Source organism: Nicotiana attenuata, unplaced genomic scaffold (genome assembly GCF_001879085.1).
Source record: "Nicotiana attenuata strain UT unplaced genomic scaffold, NIATTr2, whole genome shotgun sequence".
NCBI lineage: Eukaryota > Viridiplantae > Streptophyta > Magnoliopsida > Solanales > Solanaceae > Nicotiana > Nicotiana attenuata.
Window position 1 is genome coordinate 80,409 of NW_017672928.1, and position 17,227 is coordinate 97,635.

The window sequence follows — 17,227 nt, forward strand, 5'->3', positions numbered from 1 at the left end:
AACTTGGAAATAAATTTCTCCGCCAACTCATCCCATGTATGGATGGAATGGTTTGGCAATCTCTCTAACCAATCCAAGGCTTTCCTCTGTAGAGAGAAAGGAAATAGGCTTAACCTTAAAGCATCCTCGGAGACGTTTGTCTGCTTACTCCCCCAACAAGTGTCCACAAACCCCTTCAAGTGTTTGTATGCATTTTGACTCGGAGCCACGGTGAAAAATCCCCGTTGCTCTAGCAATGTGAGCATTACATTCATGATTTGCAAGTTGCTCGCCCTAATGCGGGGCTGGACTATGGCACTTGCATACCCTTCATTCGGCAACACCCGATGTGGAGCCGCTCTTGGTAGACGTGGGGGTGGAACTGGGACGTTGTCTTGAGGCAGTCGGCCTAATCTATTTGCTTGAGGTTCAAGAGGAACTTCTTCAACTTGGTCATCTTCAGCGTCCACATCCCCCAAAGGCATGTTTCCGATTCATAAAGATCAGTAACACAGAAGGAAAAGAATACAATTCACACACAAAACCAAATATATAGCTAAATCCATTTTTAGCTCCCCGGCAACGACGCCAAAAATTGATCTCGTCCAAGTCACACCTCTATTTAAGGTTATGAAACGGTCGATGTAATAGTAATACCCAACAAGGAGTCGGGGTCAATTTTCTACAGGGATCTATGAATGGGACTTGGGATATATATAATAGTGTATGCACTTGAATTATCTCAAATTGCACTTCCACAAACTTGGGTTGTTTCTAGGTCTAATTTAAACTAAGATTACAAACTAAGAATTGAAACTAGGAAATTGTTTTTGTTGTTGTTTTTCAAATGATATAAAAGGCCTAGGGCTATGACATTCACCTAGGTGTTTGCCTAACGGATTTTAAACTTTAAAGCTTGTTTTATTGGTCGGGGTGTATTATAGCTATCAACACTCAAGTACCCACTCAATACCTCTCGGTCAGTGAGTGATCTTGCCCAATTTGGCTTTCTCAAGTCCAAATAAGTATTGGACAAAACAGTTGATACAAAGCTCAAGTCGGGTTTTACAATCTCTAGGTTCAACCCTTTGATTGGGCTTATCAATCTCTTGATTGACCTAATGTTTTGTTAGCCAAGTTTTCCTAAACTAAATCTCTCTTTCTCAAGTAGAGACTAAGTCAAATAGGCATGAACTAGTATTTGCAACCATTAATTCTACAATTAAAAGAAAGAACAAGGCTAAATAATAAATACCCAACCATAAACAAGCAATAAATCAACACCCATTAAGATTACACTCTAGGGTTGGGACACAACCCTAGTGAAAATCTAGCTACCCATGCTTAAGATAAAAGAAATAGAAGAAGAAATGATAATTAAACCCATACTGATAATTAAAATGATGAAATCTAAATTCAAAAAGCTCAAAATAGCAAAAACTACTAAAGAGAGTAAAGAAAACCGTCTACTGTAGAAGTTGATGTCAAAACTTAACCTTAAAAAGTGAAACTCTTCTATTTATACAGGACTGGAATATTCGGACAAAAATTCGAAGGTTCTGTGGCCGCACAATTCCATGTGCGGTCCGCACTTTGCTTCAGTCTAAAAAGATTGGAAACCTGCGGCCGCGTAATTCTGAATTGCGGTCGTACTTCTCTCTTTCTGCGGTTCGCACAATTGTGTCTGCGGCCGCACCTTGCTCTTCTCCGGTCTCCACAAATCTGACTGCGGCAGCGTAGTTGTTCTTATGCGGCCGCACAATAATTGTGCGGTCCGCACTTTTGTTGAACTTGAGATGCAAGTTCTCTGAACTCTTGCTTTTACCTAGTTTCTGTGGCCGCACATATCATGTGCGGACCACACTTTTCACACTTCTCTTATGGGCGTTTTTTCACATCCTGCGGCAGCAGATGATAATCTGCGGTCCGCACTTCTGAGCTTTTGTGCCTGTTTTTGTCCTTGAGTTTAGATCACCTTCTTGAGTTGGTTTTTATTTTGGGAGCACATCTTCCAATATTCCTGCAATTAAGCACATTTCATCAGTTTACGGGATCACAATTAAGCGCTTTTGGACTAAAACAAAAGCAAAAAAGGTGCTAATTAGTAGTCAAAATCCCCACTTATCATGCATGCCTAGCCAAATCGCTGAAGCGAACCGCATAATGTGACAAAGTCATGGAACCCTGGAACAACCGCTCAAACTCTGCGTGCCATGCATCTCTGAGACTCTTGGGAACATACTCCCTCAAGAACATACCCAAGAACTGAGTCAAAGTAAGTGAAGCTGCCTCGGCCGGACAACCCCACTCATAAGAACGCCACTACTGATAGGTCGCTCCTCTAAGCTGGAACGTAGTGAAAGAAACCCCACTCGACTTCGCACACCCATAGTACGGAGGATACGGTGACACTCCTCGTGAAAACCTTGGGCATCCTTTGACGCCAAGCCACTGAAAGTAGGAGGATGGTACTTCTTGTACCTCTCGAGCCTGAGCTGCTCCTCCTCAGAAACTGCTGCCCTACCCTTGGGCCGAACTGGGGCTACCGGCTGTACTGGTATGACCTCTGGGACCTTGTCGACCTGAACCCGCTGCTCTGGGCTACGGGCTGCGGGTAGGGGTGTTCATAAAAACCCAAAAAACCGAACCAAACCAAACCGACCAAAAAACCGATAATTTTTGGTTTGGTTTGGTTTTGGTTTTGAATTTTGAAAACCGATCAAATTTTGTTTGGTTTTGGTTTTAATTAGAAAAAAACCAAACCAAACCGACTATAGGAGTAGCTATTTTAAATTTATTATTACACCTATATATATATGTATATTTTTACACAAAGTTTCAGAAATTTAATGATAAATGTTAATAGTTTGCACTTTTAGTACAGTTCTTTACCTTTACATTCTAGTTTGAATGGTAGTTTTCTTTTGTTAAATGTAAGAATCCATTTCATATTAAAATAATATATTTTTAATTGAGTCCTTAAATTATTCATCACTATTTGATTCAATTATCATCAATATATCTTGGTAAATAATAGATTTTCCAAAGGGCAATTGATTTGATAGTGTTACGTTGAAAATGTGGTCGCCGAAATATGTGTTTGGTAGTGTATGTTTTATATTTAAGAAAAAACCGACAAATAACCGAAAAAATCGAAAAACCGACAAAACCCGACATAAACCGAATCGAGAAAAAATTGACTTAATTGGTTTGTTTTGGTTCTAATATTTGAAAAACCGACTTACTTGGTTTGGTTTCTTTTAAGGGAAAAACCGATCCAAACCGAACCATGAACACCCCTAGCTGCGGGAGTCTGTGCTCCTCCCCAGCCTGAAAATATGACAGGAGCAAGTGGAATCGACCCTGCCTGAGCTAGAGTACCGAACATGCTCAGGAACTGTGCAAAGGTCTCATAAAGTGCTGGTGCAGTAACAGGCATCTCAGGTGCCTGCGCTCCGACTGGAGCTTCTGGTGGCTCCTCTGCAGCAGCTCATGCGGGTGCTCTAGCTGCACCACGTGAACGTCCTCGGCCTCTACCCCAGCCCCGGCCTCTCGCGGCTTTAGCAGGGGGCGCGGGTGCCTCGTCATCTGATCCACCTATACGTGTCCTCGCCATCTGTGAGAGAATAGAAGACAGGAGTTTAGAATTCCAAAGTCAACAATTTCGCATGACAAGGAATCAAAGAAGTGAAATTTTCCTAACATTTCCATAGCCTCCCGGAGATAAGTACAGACGTCTCCGTACCGATCCACGAGAGTCTGCTAACCCTGCTTGTGACTCATAACACCTATGAACCTAGAGCTATGATACCAGCTTGTCAGGACCTAATTTTCCCTCTGTAAGACGTCGTGACGACACCTAGTCACTACGACTAGGTAAGCCTAAGAAATCTCGGAATAACGGAAATAAAAGCAGTATTTAACAACTAAACTTCAATAGATAACTATAAACTGATAAATTGCCGCTCATCATGTACAAGTAAACCAACACTCGAGTATGAACAATATTCCCAAAAACTGATTGCACAAGTCACAAGCTCTAAGATTTGACTAACTTTTTCTATACATTAGTAACTAGAAGAATTAAAGGAGGAATAACATAAAAAGGATAGAGGGGGACTCCGAGGTTTGTGGATGCTGGCAGATATACCTTGAAGTCTCCGGAGCAGCAGCAAGTACGCAACTAATAGCGAGGCTGGTAGGAGGTACCCCGATCTGCACATAAAACATGTGCAGAAGAGTAATATGAGTACACCACCACGGTACCTAGTAAGTGCCAAGCCTAACCTCGGTGGAGTAGTGACGAGGTCAGGTGCAGGCCCTACCGAGATATAATAATAAGACAAAAGATATAACAACATGATGTAAGACTGAGAATTTAACAAAAATAGAATTCACATAGAATTAACAACATAGCACATAGAGGTGAACAACGGGGGGCGCTCCCGAGATACCGTCTCGTAGTCCCAAAAGTAAATATACAGGGGGATCTCCCAAGGTACCGCCTCGTAGTCCCAAAAGTAAATGTGCAGGGGTCTCCCGAGGTACCGCCTCATAGTCCCAAAAGTAAATATGCTACGCCTCGTAGTCCAAAAAGTAAATATGCAACGGGATCTCCCGAGGTGCCGCCTCGTAGTCCCAAAATAAACACACAGCTCGAAATCAATAGCAACAACAGTTAACAACAAGAAATCCTACAGTATAAGACTACATACGAGTCAAGGGAGAAAAACAGCAGATTGCAAATTGGCATTTAAGACACGTAGACAAGCGATATTAAGCTAAACATGAAAAGTACACATGCTGGGATAACTTATTAAAGACATAACAGGCTACTGCTCAATGTAAAACCGAATTTTTACAACAACTAGCCCGTGTACGCACTCGTCACCTCGCGTACACGACGCTCACATATCATAGAAGTATCACAACAGTAGCAAATTCTAGGAATTTCCCCCACACGAGGTTAGGCAAGCCACTTACCTCGAGCCAAGCTCAATCAATCAACATGAACGCCTTTTCCTCGACTTTCCGACTCCGAATGGCCCAAATCTAGCCCAAAATGATTACATACTATAAATACAACTATAATAAACTAATCTAATTAATAAAATCAAGACTTTAACAAAAATTTCAAAAATCGCCCCAAAAAGTCGGCCCGGGCCCACGTCTCAGAATAGGGCAAAAGTCATAAAATATGAAACCCATTCAACCATGAGTTCACTCGTACCAAGCTTACTAAAATCCGATACCAAAATCTCAATCAAAACCCAAAAGTTTGGTTGAAGAACTTCTTCCACTTTTTCCAAATTTCTAAACTCAAATCTTAAATTAAAAGGTGAAATTAATAATAGATTAGTGAGATAAAAAACGAGTTAAGAATCATTACCCAATCGATGCCTCTGAAAATCCTTCCAATTATAGCGTATTCCAAGCTCTCGAAGTCCCAAAGTGAAAAATGAGATCAAACCCTCGTAATTTCCCCTTTTTTGCAGCAGAACATGCTCAAAAGATGCCTAAAGTTTTTAGCTTTGATCATTTGACACCGAGTGAAACGGTTCCTCGCTAAATAAAACCCAGTGATCTCACACATGCAGACCCACACTCGCACCTGCGACGCCGCACGTGCGAAATTTCCATCGCAGGTGCGGACTTAACTTAAAACACCTGGTCCGCTTCTGCGATCAAATGGCCGCACCTGCGAGTGCGCGCCTGTGAACAAATGTCCGCTTTCGCAGACTTCTTACCCAGCTTCTTCTCCGTTTCTGCGATCACCCCTCCACAGGAGCGGCTCCACTTCTGCGGTCCTTTTGTCGCACCTGCGACCACTGGCTACCTAGACTAGGGCCGCAACTGCGAGCTTCCTCTTGCACGTGCGTGTCGGCACGTGCGGTCAACCTCACCGCATGTGCGATGACACCAAAAGCTAGAAAACTTCAGCAATTTCAACACAACTCCAAATGATCCGTTAACCACCCGAAATCAACCTGATCCCCCTGGGACCTCAACCAAACATACCAACAAGTCCTAAAACATCATACGAACTTAGTCAAGCCTTCAAATCACATCAAACAACATTAAAAATACGAATCGCACTCCAATCCAAAATTAATGAACTTTGAAACTTCAAACTTCAACAACCGATGCCGAACCCTATCGAAACACGCCCGATTGACCTCAAATTTTGCACGCAAGTCGTATTTGACATTTCGGACCTACTTCAACTTCCAGAATCGAAACCCGACCCCAATATCGAAAAGTCTACTGCCAATCAAACTTCCCAAAAATTCAACTTTCACCATTTCAAGCCTAATTCAGCTATGGACCTCCAAATCACAATCTGGACACGCTCTACAGTCCAAAATCAACCAACCGAGCTAACCGAACCGACGAAACTCCATTCCGGAGTCATCTTCACACAGTTCCAACTACGATCAAATTCCTAAAACATATCTTCCATTTTATGGACTAAGTATTCCATTTCTCTCCAAAACCAAAAATAAATCCTCCTAGCAAGTCACATAAGCATAAAATGTACGGGGGAAGCGGTAAATAGGGGATCGAGGCTAATACTCTCAAAACGATCGACCGGGTCGTTACACAGGGTCGAATCCACCATTTAACACGGTAATAGTATGACACCAGCTATGTTGGTATAATTATCATATATTTATGTAAAAAAAGTCTTAAAATGTGTTAAATATTTGATTTTGTCACCCCCACTCGCAAACTAGACAAAGGTGCATGATTAGTAGACCTTTTTTGAATTTTGAAAGCTTTTTTCGTGTGTAAATTCAAGTTCGAATTCATCTTGAACCTTGTGTGACTTTCCTTTTTGTTGTGCTTTTTATTTCCTTTGTCTCAGTCATTTCCTTTTTGGCTACCTCCCAATTTCATATTTATCATTTATTATTTTTTATGTTTTTCTTCTTCTATTCTAGTATTTTATCCGTGATCTTTAGCAAGAACGCTAAAAAAAGAACCTCCAAAATTTAAAAATTCCCTAAAACAAGCTTTTCTCTTAATCTCAAATCTTTTATTTTTTTCTTTCAAAAAAAAAAAAATGGGTATATGAATTTTGGATTGAGATCAAATTTAATTTTTGTAATTTTTTACTTTAATATAAAAATTTGTGCTATTCTATGATTATTAAATACAATTTAATCTCTTTATTCTTAAATTATGATATTGCTTAGAAAATATGAGATTTATTATTTATTTATGGGATCCTGTAACTTACCTAATTATGCATTCACCACTGGGGTATAATTTATCTATTAAAGATATATTTTTTATTTTTCTTATTCTGATTGTGGAATTCCCTTACTGAAGATGTTATTTTACTTATGCAAATTTATTTTTAGCGTACGAAAAAAATACATAGTTCGCTAGTAAAAAATGATTTTATTTATATTGTTAATAATAAATTTTTGATTCCTTCTTTAAAATGATAATTTACAACTTGATGTCTCATACAATAACAATAACATATCTAGTGAAAATCTACAAGTAGGATCTGGGAAGGAGATATAATTTTCATATTTGCAAATGAAAAATACTTTTTAAATTGCCCGAAAAAACTAAAAAGGTAAATCAAACAAACGTTTCAAATAAACTACAGACATTAGTTATTATAAAATATACATTAAAGGAAATTGTGGCGTCCACCACCTTCGGACCCGTTTGGCCATAGATTTTGCCAAAATAAATTTGGGTTTTATTTGGCAAACACATGTTTGGCCATAAATTTTGCCCGCATTTTGGCAAAATCCCAAAATTCAAAATCCCAAATCCCAAAACTAGTACAATAGCCGGTTTCGGGCCAAAATATCACTATTATATTTTTTAAAAATTGCTCCAAACTTTTGTATTTTATAAAAGAGCCCATCATTTATTATTTTGTAACAATATTGCTTCGTCTTCTCGGTCATGTAGTTTATTATCAAAATGATAATTTTGTACCAAATTTATTTATGTTCAGGACTATGGTTTGCGATAATATAATGAATGTTATTGATAATGGTAATGTTGGGTAGTTGTGATAGTTTTTAGGACTTGTGGGTATAAGTCATGTTTCATGTTTTTCCAAAATAAATTTGAAAAATATATTTTGAAAACTGATGTACAAATACATTTTCATTTCAAACCAAACTTCACCTAAATCAGACTATTCAAAACTAATTCCTGCTCTAGTATGGAGTCCACCCAATTTTACGTAAGGACAAGTATGAGAGAGTTTATTTGTATAAGGGTATAAATGGACAAAAAATATATTTTGAATAAACCATTATTAAAATTAAAAAGAAAAAAAACACATGTTTCATGCAAGATTTCGTTTACTGCAAAAGGTACAATTTTGCCCTCAACTTCATGGTCCCGGTTCCAGCAGTAAGAAAAAGATTGTAAAAATCTTCTACTGTATTACGTTAGATTTCCATTGAATGCTTCAATGTCAAATCCTTAAACCCACAATTTTCAATTCCAAGTTGCAAAGTAAACAACTACTTGAGATTTACGTTTCGGGTTACCAGTCCTCAAATCCAATTTCAACCTCCACCGCTGAATTTTGCAGTTCTCACTGCACTTGGAAGAATCGAACACATCCACAGAGGCAAGATTCTTCTTTTCATTCTCCCATTTCGGTTCTATGCAAATCTTTGACTTTTTTTTTTTTTTTTTTTGACTTTTGAGGAAATAGTTTGTTTGGGTGCTGACTGTTGAATTAATATGGGCTATCACTTTTTGGCCTAAACCTGCTATTCATCTTAATTTGGCACGTCAAATGAGAGTCTTTATATAGGCTTTGCTGTTGTCTGAGAAGGAGAATAACTTCGATTTCTCATCTTTTTTTCCTGTGCGGGATCCGAGCTTGCAAATCTAGAGCCCCGATTTTGATGATTGCCCCGACGGGTTTAATGGGTTTATGAGTTTACTCATTTGAGAGATTATTGATAGGGTATTGTTTTGTAACGCTTAGTTAACTAATGTTTATGTGCTATTGAGGTTCAATTCAATCTTCCATGTTGAATTTCCTGCGGTAAGGCGCTACACTGTATATACTAACTTGCCAGCTCATATATGAATGGATCAGTTGATTGAATTGAACTGCTCTGATAATTTCAGTTATTTTCCCGACAATTGCCTATCATGATGTTAGGAGCTGGTACAATATGGTATCAATCACACAAGCTTCAGTTCCAATACTCTATATGCATCACCAGCTGGATTCTGCTATACGAATCCTCTATGTATCCGTTTGCTTTTATTCCAATACCAAATGACTTGTCTTTCAAGCCCAATTAGGATTCTTTAGAAAGTGCAGTACAGATTTTTTTGTAGTAATAATTTTTACTAATGAAATTGGGCAAAAGACACTCGTATGCAAGAAGTATACCAAAAGTAAAAACCCAAACAAAAAGAGTTGTTTTCCACCAATAAAAGGAGAAATAGTGCAGTATCCTTGAGGTAAAAAAACACTAGCTTATTTTTTCCTTTCTGCCGAAGCCTTGACGGGCAGAGTTACCTGGTACCTGTGTTGGTGGGAGGTAGCAGGTACCTGGTGAAATAATCGCGTGTGCACAAGCTGGTCCAGACACCATCGTCATTAAAAAAGTAGTGCAGTATAGTTAGCTGTCATTATTTTCCACATCGTGCATCTGAAAATCCTCAACCACCGCGTCCCTTGTATTTCTATCTTTTTGCATGTACTTAAGGCTGCTATCCCTACTTGGTACTGTTATAATCAATTTATTGATACTATCACGTTTTTTTGCAGGCTATAGCATCTGCAAACTATCTGTGCAGAAGTTCTCATGGCTGACTCTGGAGAAAATAGTGCCTTATTCCCAATTTTTATATTGTCAGTAATTGCCCTACCCTTAGTACCCTATACAATACATAAATTTCTTCGTGCTGCTTCAAAGAAGGATAAGAGAATTCACTGTGAGTGTTCAGTTTGCACTCGATCTGGAAAATATCACAAATCCGTTTTTCGAAGGGTGAGCTATCAACCAAGCATCTATATTTAATTCTATGTTGGATGTGCGCTTGGAGATTATTATTGGTATTACAACCCAATATCCCGTTTTCTAATCTTTGGATTTCCTCGTGCAGATCTCTAATTTTTTATCGTGTAGCAACTTGACCGTGCTGCTGCTTTGGGTTATTGTGGTCTTCCTTGTTTATTCCATCAAGCAAAGTAGTCGTGAGGTGAAAGTCAACCACGTTAGAATTACTTCTCTAAATGAGATTAATAGGTTATCCTAGATTTTTCTCCTGGCATATCAATGTTAGGAAAAGCTGCTATCACGACTCCCCTCCACGCCCCCTTCCCCAAAGAATTGGAAAAAGAAGCAAGAGCCAAGAGTTGTTGCATGCAAAGTTTACAGTGATTCTTCTCTGGATCTTGCTGACATCGTAGCGCTTTCTTTTAAATCAGATTGAAGCTTTTGATCCATTCAGTATTCTTGGGCTAGAACCAGGAGTTTCTGAAACTGTAATAAAGAAGGCATATAGGAGACTTTCAATACAATACCATCCAGACAAAAACCCTGATCCAGGTGAGATGTGTTACGGGGATGCAGTTAATATGTCTACCTCTAACTGATGAAGATCCGTCTCACAAAAAAGAAAAAAGAAAAGAAAAGAAGAGTATAGAATGGAATAGAAGAAAAAGGAACTAAATTTATAAAGAATCGGGTATTATGTATTATGGTCTGTGCTTACCAGTTATTAATCAATTTTCTTCTCCATTTTCAGCTGCTAATAAGTATTTCGTGGAGTATATTTCCAAAGCTTACCAGGCGCTGACAGATCCAGTCTCAAGGGAGAATTTTGAGAAATATGGACATCCAGATGGCAGACAGGTGTTGCGTTTTATTCTGTAATAAAATTATACTAGTCCTCTTATCTATGTGGAATGAAAGAAATACGTTCAGTGCCTTGAAATCCTTACATAGATTTTAACAATATTACATCTTGCTGCAGGGTTTTCAAATAGGAATTGCACTTCCTCAGTTTCTGCTTGATTTCAGTGGCGCATCTGGTGGGATATTATTAATTTGGATTCTTGGAGGCTTTGTACTATTGCCAATGGCATTTGGCGTTGTTTATCTATCAAGAGCATCAAAATATGGGGGAAATTTTGTCAGGCGTGAAACTCTAGCCGCTTATTTTGAACTAGTGAAGCCCTCCTTGGCTCCAAGGTAAAAACATTTTTGCCAAACATATTCACTGTAATTGTTTAATACATAAAATACATTAGACACGTCGCATGGTGAAACCTCATGTAAAATATGATGGTGCATTAAGTGAAGTAGTAATACTAGCTCATTTGAATGTCTTCTAACCCGAACAAATTAACTCTCTTGGGATTTATCTTCGAAAATAAGGAAAAAAGCCTAAAATTTCTTTTCAAATTTATATAACCTCAGAAAAGAAAGAAAGAAATAGTTGTCTTTCTCGGAGAAAACTCATTCAACCTTTGGTATAAATCTTTAACTAGTGCACAAATTTTGTCCGTATTAGTTAAATCTCTATTTCTTTGCTGCCCTCCATGATACATGTGCTTAATCAATGTAGATCAGCTATTTGTTAATTGCTATTTAGCTTCTATTGTTCTTCTAGATAGATTATGTTCACATCCAGTCAGAGATATAATTATTTCTTTTATCAATTCTGAGCTAAATAATGACAAACATTTTTGGTTCTGGAGATATATCACTTGGATTGATCAGTGTTTTGGATAGCGTGTGGCGACAAATAGCGACGAGGGCCTGCTTCACTGAGGCGAGAGGTGAGAGGCGAAGCGCTCGCCTTTTTAATGTAAAGCGACAATTTATACAAAAAAATAAAATATTAAATTTGCATATATATAACAAGCAACAATATATTAATAAATATATCAATTCAAAAATTAAAAACTCAATAGATAGTGCTGCTCGATCAAAAACAGAGCAAAAACAGAGTTGAATGCTACTCTCTGTTGAGTGTTGCTCGATAAAAAACAGAGCCAAAAAAAAAAAAGAAGAGAGGAAGAAGAAAAAGGAAGAAAGAAAGAAAGGAGAAAGAAGAAAGAAAAAAGAAGAAGAAAGATAAACAATGGCAGAAGAAGAACAAATGAGAAGAAGAGAAGCATACATGGCTGGGTCGACCTGGATGAAGAAGAAAATGGCAGAAGAGATGAAGAAGAAAGAAGAATCGCTGTGGGTGGGTCGACTTGGAGAAAGAAATCGCTGGTCTGCTCGGCTGCTTGAAGCTTGAAGAAGAAAGAAATCCCTGAAAGCCCTAATCGCGGGTCTTTTTCTTTTAATCCCTGCGCTTTTTCTTTTATTTTTTAAAAAAGACGCTACAGTCGCCTCTCGCTACACTGTCGCCTCTCGCTATACAGGCAGAGGCGAGCGCTATTTTGAAAACGCAATGCAACAGAGGAAAAAGGCGTTGGATGCTCGCATCGCTACGTCTCAAGCTATTAGCACTGAGGCGAGCGCTATTTACAACACTGGGATTGATATATAGCTGGTTGATTGATTGAGTTTATATACCAAAGGAATCAAGTCCAGATGCATATGCCTTGCATATTGTCGCCTCTAACATCTTACGTGAATATGTTTGAAGACAATACCCTTACCTCTGCATGGTCCCTATCCTGCTTATTAGGACATTCACTAACCTTATGAAATTTTATTTGAAATTTTACGTTCTTGAGGAAAAAATTTCCTTTTGCCCTCATGCCCTGAATCCTCTATCTCTGAACATTAAGCCTTTTGCCTTGGTTGGTTGATATTAAGTGTGCTCAGTTTGTGATAGTTTTACTGCTTTTTAAACTGCTTGTGACACTTGAAATGACAGCAAAGTTCTGGATGTCTTCATTAAGGCAGCTGAATTCATGGATATTCCAGTTCGAAGAGCTGATGAAGCACCTCTTCAGGAACTTTTCAAACTTGTGAAAAGTGAATTAAACCTGGATGGTAAGAATGCCAGGCAGGAACAAGCAAAATTTTGGAAACAACATCCTGCTCTTGTTAAGGTGAAGCTAATAGGAGATATAACCATGATAACTGAAGCATTTTGTATTTGTCATGAATCTCTTGTAGCTAAGTTTAATTCCCTTCCTTTTTTCAGGCAGAGATGTTGATACAAGCCCATTTACTTCGTAAAGCGGACACTTTAACTAGTAACTTGCAGCAAGATTACAAAAATGTGCTGCAGCTTGCGCCTCGTCTTCTCGAAGGGCTGATCAAGGTAGTTTTTAGTCTTACCTCTTAAAGCAAGGGGCATTACTCTTGCAGGGTGCTACTAGTATCATGCAGTTTTTCACTCCCAGAGTTAAGTTTCATGCTATTATTATTTGTCAGATGACATGTCTGATTCTAGTTTCAAGTTATTCTTTTACTAGTATGTCGATAAAAAATATTCAAATACCAAATCCGACTTCTATCTCAGTACTTTGAGTTGAATTTGATTTATTGAATTTGTTATGGATGTACTGGGATACTGATGGAAACCTCCTGGGCTGTCCAAAGTGGAAGTGTTCGTCTTGTCTTTCTTGCTAGAACATACTACCTTTTATTTTGCAAACAGAAACAATCACAACAGGCCTTCCAAGATAAATAAAAGGCTATAATACTAAATGAAAATACAGGATTGCTATGAAAATAGTGTAGACATGAAAAGGCAAAGCTCAAACCTGTAACATTCTTGGGAAACTGACGTGGCTTTAACATCCATGAACATGTCCAGATTGACATGGTTTTTAGCAAGTTTTTGTGAATTGTCTGAACCAATTCCATTCTTTAGCTTCTCTTTTTGTTCTTCAACAATCCAGACTCCTTGTCGACATTCTTGTTTGCAACATCATAGTAAAATGTAAATTATGAGGACAAAATGAAGAAACTAGAACAGTATTTAACATCCCTTGGCATATTTATGGCGGTTAGATTGTAATGTTTAGAGAGAAAATTTGGATAAGATTGTATATTCTAGGTAGTTTGCTTAGACTTAGTTTATTTCTTATACATGTATTTTTCTTGGTGGCGTGAATATCATTTGCTGCTGTTCTATATGTGTTGGCTAGTATAAGTTTGACTTACACTTTTTTGGTTTCTCATCTACCCTCTTTTTTCAATTGTGAATTGGAGTTAGTACTCTTGTTTATTGTTGCATGCAGATGGCAACAGTGCCACGCACTGCTAAGGGACATGGTTGGCTAAGGCCTGCAATCGGAGTCATCGAGCTATCCCAGTGCATAATTCAGGTCTTTGATTTACTGCTGTTTAAGCAATTCTGCTCTGATTGTCTCTTTGGAAAAAGTTGCTGGAAAAATTCAACCAAATATTAAAACTTCCCAGTGACCTCCTTGTTCTCATAGAACTGGCTGAAGACTTCGCTGAACACCCCCTGCAATAAACTTAAACATCAATTGTAAGGCAAGTGTATATGACATCCGATAACCACACACTAGATGAACCTCAATACTTTTAAGTTCTAAAATGCCAAACATATTGTTAGTGATAAAGAAGATTAATTGTAAGGAACTAGGAAATAAGAGATTTAAAGTTTCATAGGTTAAGCAATGCATACATAGGATTGTGCTAAAGAGGGATATATTGGTGTTGTTACTGCCTTACTGGTAAAGTTTATCTTCGGTTGAATTAGCAGAAAGGGAGTATTTAGAAAAGTTTTTTACACCCACGAGGAGATACTTTGATTATGTTTTGATCTTAAGGGATATAATCTACGAGTTCCACCGTACACGTCAGACAATTAGATTTTCGTCAAATGTCAACTACAGCTGGCAACTGTAACAGGTTAGCTTAGGAAACTGGCCAATCCGGACCAGAAAACGAGGTCCAAGACTGTCCCAGATGAAAAGGCAGGGCTATGTCGGTCCCAAATGTAGCTCAAATTCGGCACGGACCCGGGCTTGGCTATAGGAGTGACCAGGACCGAATTGGCTCGTAATTGAGAAAAAGTAACTTACATTTTAATAATACTTGACTTGAGGTTTCAATTTGAAGAATTCTTTGAAACAATCATCAAGTTTTCTTTGAAGTCTTCCATAAATAATGAGGTTTCAATCTGAGATTTCTAGGTATTCCATTTGGAATTCATTTCAAAGTTAATAATATGTGAGATATTTCTTTTAAATAGTATTACTTGTCAGGTTTTAGTAATATTTTACATTTTACACTGTTATACTTTACATCCTTCAATATTATGATTATAGAATAAGTTACCAAAACAAAAAGAGGGCGTCCACTAGTAAAAGCTAGTACAACTGGTTTGGGGGCCGGAGCCAGTCCCAACTCCCTGGAAATTTTAACTGAACCAGTTGGTAGGTCAATGTGAAACTCATGCTTTCTTTCATTATTTTAAAAGTCGTGAGACCTTAAATTATCCGCGTTAAAAGAAAAGATTCTTCAGCTTTTCAGAAAATTGAATCTTGTGCATCTGTTATGGATGCAGGCTGTTCCTCTTAGTGCTAGGAAGGCAGGTTCAGGATCCTCTGAAGGTGTTGCTTCACTTTTGCAGCTTCCACATTTCAGTGATGCAGTCATCACAAAGATAGGGAAGAAGGTAAGCGTTCTTTTCCTATCCAGACATATTAGAGATGTTCCATAAGAAGATAGCTCTAAGACAGTTGTTAGGAAAGCACTGTTTATTTTGTTATTGTTTTTATATCATCTATTTTATTTTCTTTTAAATGGATTCAAGATTTTGGTTGAGCTTTTCAAACCATTTGGTCCAAACGAATGCAATGAAACGAAAACTCGTTTTCTGACATTTCTTGGATACCATTCAATTTCACTTCAATTGTTAGCCTTTTTTTTCTGAATAAATTTACTAACAATGACCATTTCTCTTTCTCGCACTTAGATTAACCATCATTTAAAAAATGCTAAAAAATTTCTAGCTCCTGGAAGCTTTAAGTTCTTTCTTATCCAGTTGATGGATACCCGTAAGTTCTAAATCTTAGGCATGCTATATTAGGTTCATTAAATGGTGCGGTACAGGCAACAGTCTTTGTTCTGTCCCTATTTACTGCGCTCTAATTGTTGTGTCATTATTATTCCTTACATGGTTCTTGTCATAGTCATAACCTTTAGTTTTTGTTGTCCATGTAAGGTGCGTACGCTACAGGACCTCCAGGACATGGCCCTTCAAGAACGTGCCGAGCTGCTTTCTGGTGTTGCTGGCCTCTCTGCTTCTGAAGTACAAGACGTGGAGAAGGTACTGGAATTGATTCCTCATGCAACAATTGAAGTTACTTGCGAGACTGAGGGGGAGGAAGGCATACAAGAGGGGGACATTGTCACAGTTCAGGCATGGGTGACTCTCAGACGTGCTAATGATTTGATAGCAGCCGTTCCACATGCCCCATACTATCCGTTCTCCAAGGGAGAAAATTTCTGGTTTTTACTTGCAGATGCCAATTCAAATGATGTCTGGTTTTCCGAAAGTGTCAACTTTATGGATGAAGCAGCAGCCATAACAACTGCTTCAACAATAACTGAAGCGAAAATGGAAGCATCAGGGGCTAGTATGGAGGAGATCACTGCCTCTGTTAAAGATGCTGTCGCAAAAGTTAAGAGCGGGTGTCGACTGGTGTTGGGCAAGATCCAAGCTCCACAGGCCGGAAATTACAATTTAAACTGTCATTTGATGTGTGACACATGGATTGGGTGTGACACGAAGACAAACTTAAAACTAAAAATATTGAAAAGGAGCAGAGCTGGAAGTCGAGGTGGTCATGTGGCTGAGGGAGTGCAGGGGGAGAATGGCCTTGAAGATGATGAAGATGACATTGACGAAGACGAAGAGGGCGATCAAAGCGAGTATAGTGAGGATGAGGACGAAGATGAAGATGAAGATGAGCCTGAGCCTGAGCCTGAGCCCGAGCCCGAGGTTGAGAAACTGAATAATAATAGAAAGGGCTTTGCTAATGGCTCCGCTAGAAGAAAAGCTAGAAAATAAGGTCAAGGCGCATGAGGGGTGAAATTGTCTGTCTTTTGATGTACTCTGGAATAGTGTTACTCATTTTCTAGAATTGGCTTCTTGGTACTGAATGAACCACAATTTGAGAAAATTAATTTATAACAGTTTCACATAAAATTCTACATGGTTTGGACCAATTTCTACTTTCATTCACATTTCTGATTTCTCCCTCTACACGTGAACCAAATGATCTTTTTTCCCCCTCCTTCCCGTTCAAAAATTTGGTTCCTATTATCCTATAGTTGTTCTCAAC

The 17,227-nt window shown here is 38.4% G+C and overlaps 1 protein-coding gene across 3 annotated transcripts; it reads left to right on the forward strand.

Moving 5' to 3' along the window:
* Positions 1-8,337: 8,337 nt before the first annotated feature.
* LOC109214965 (dnaJ protein ERDJ2A-like) lies at positions 8,338-17,111 on the forward strand. Of its 3 annotated transcripts, none has more exons than XM_019378942.1 (11): positions 8,338-8,590; positions 9,755-9,977; positions 10,093-10,188; positions 10,418-10,538; positions 10,738-10,844; positions 10,966-11,183; positions 12,829-13,006; positions 13,102-13,221; positions 14,147-14,233; positions 15,445-15,555; positions 16,105-17,111. In XM_019378942.1, the coding sequence occupies exons 2-11, from the start codon at positions 9,792-9,794 to the stop codon at positions 16,951-16,953; spliced, it is 2,073 nt and encodes a 690-aa protein (XP_019234487.1). In that variant the 5' UTR covers positions 8,338-8,590; positions 9,755-9,791; the 3' UTR covers positions 16,954-17,111. The 3 variants fall into 3 exon arrangements, with proteins under 3 accessions (XP_019234487.1, XP_019234489.1, XP_019234488.1); XM_019378944.1 differs by lacking the exon at positions 8,338-8,590 and adding an exon at positions 8,756-8,935; XM_019378943.1 differs by lacking the exon at positions 8,338-8,590 and adding an exon at positions 8,930-9,016.
* The last annotated feature ends 116 nt before the right edge of the window (positions 17,112-17,227 follow it).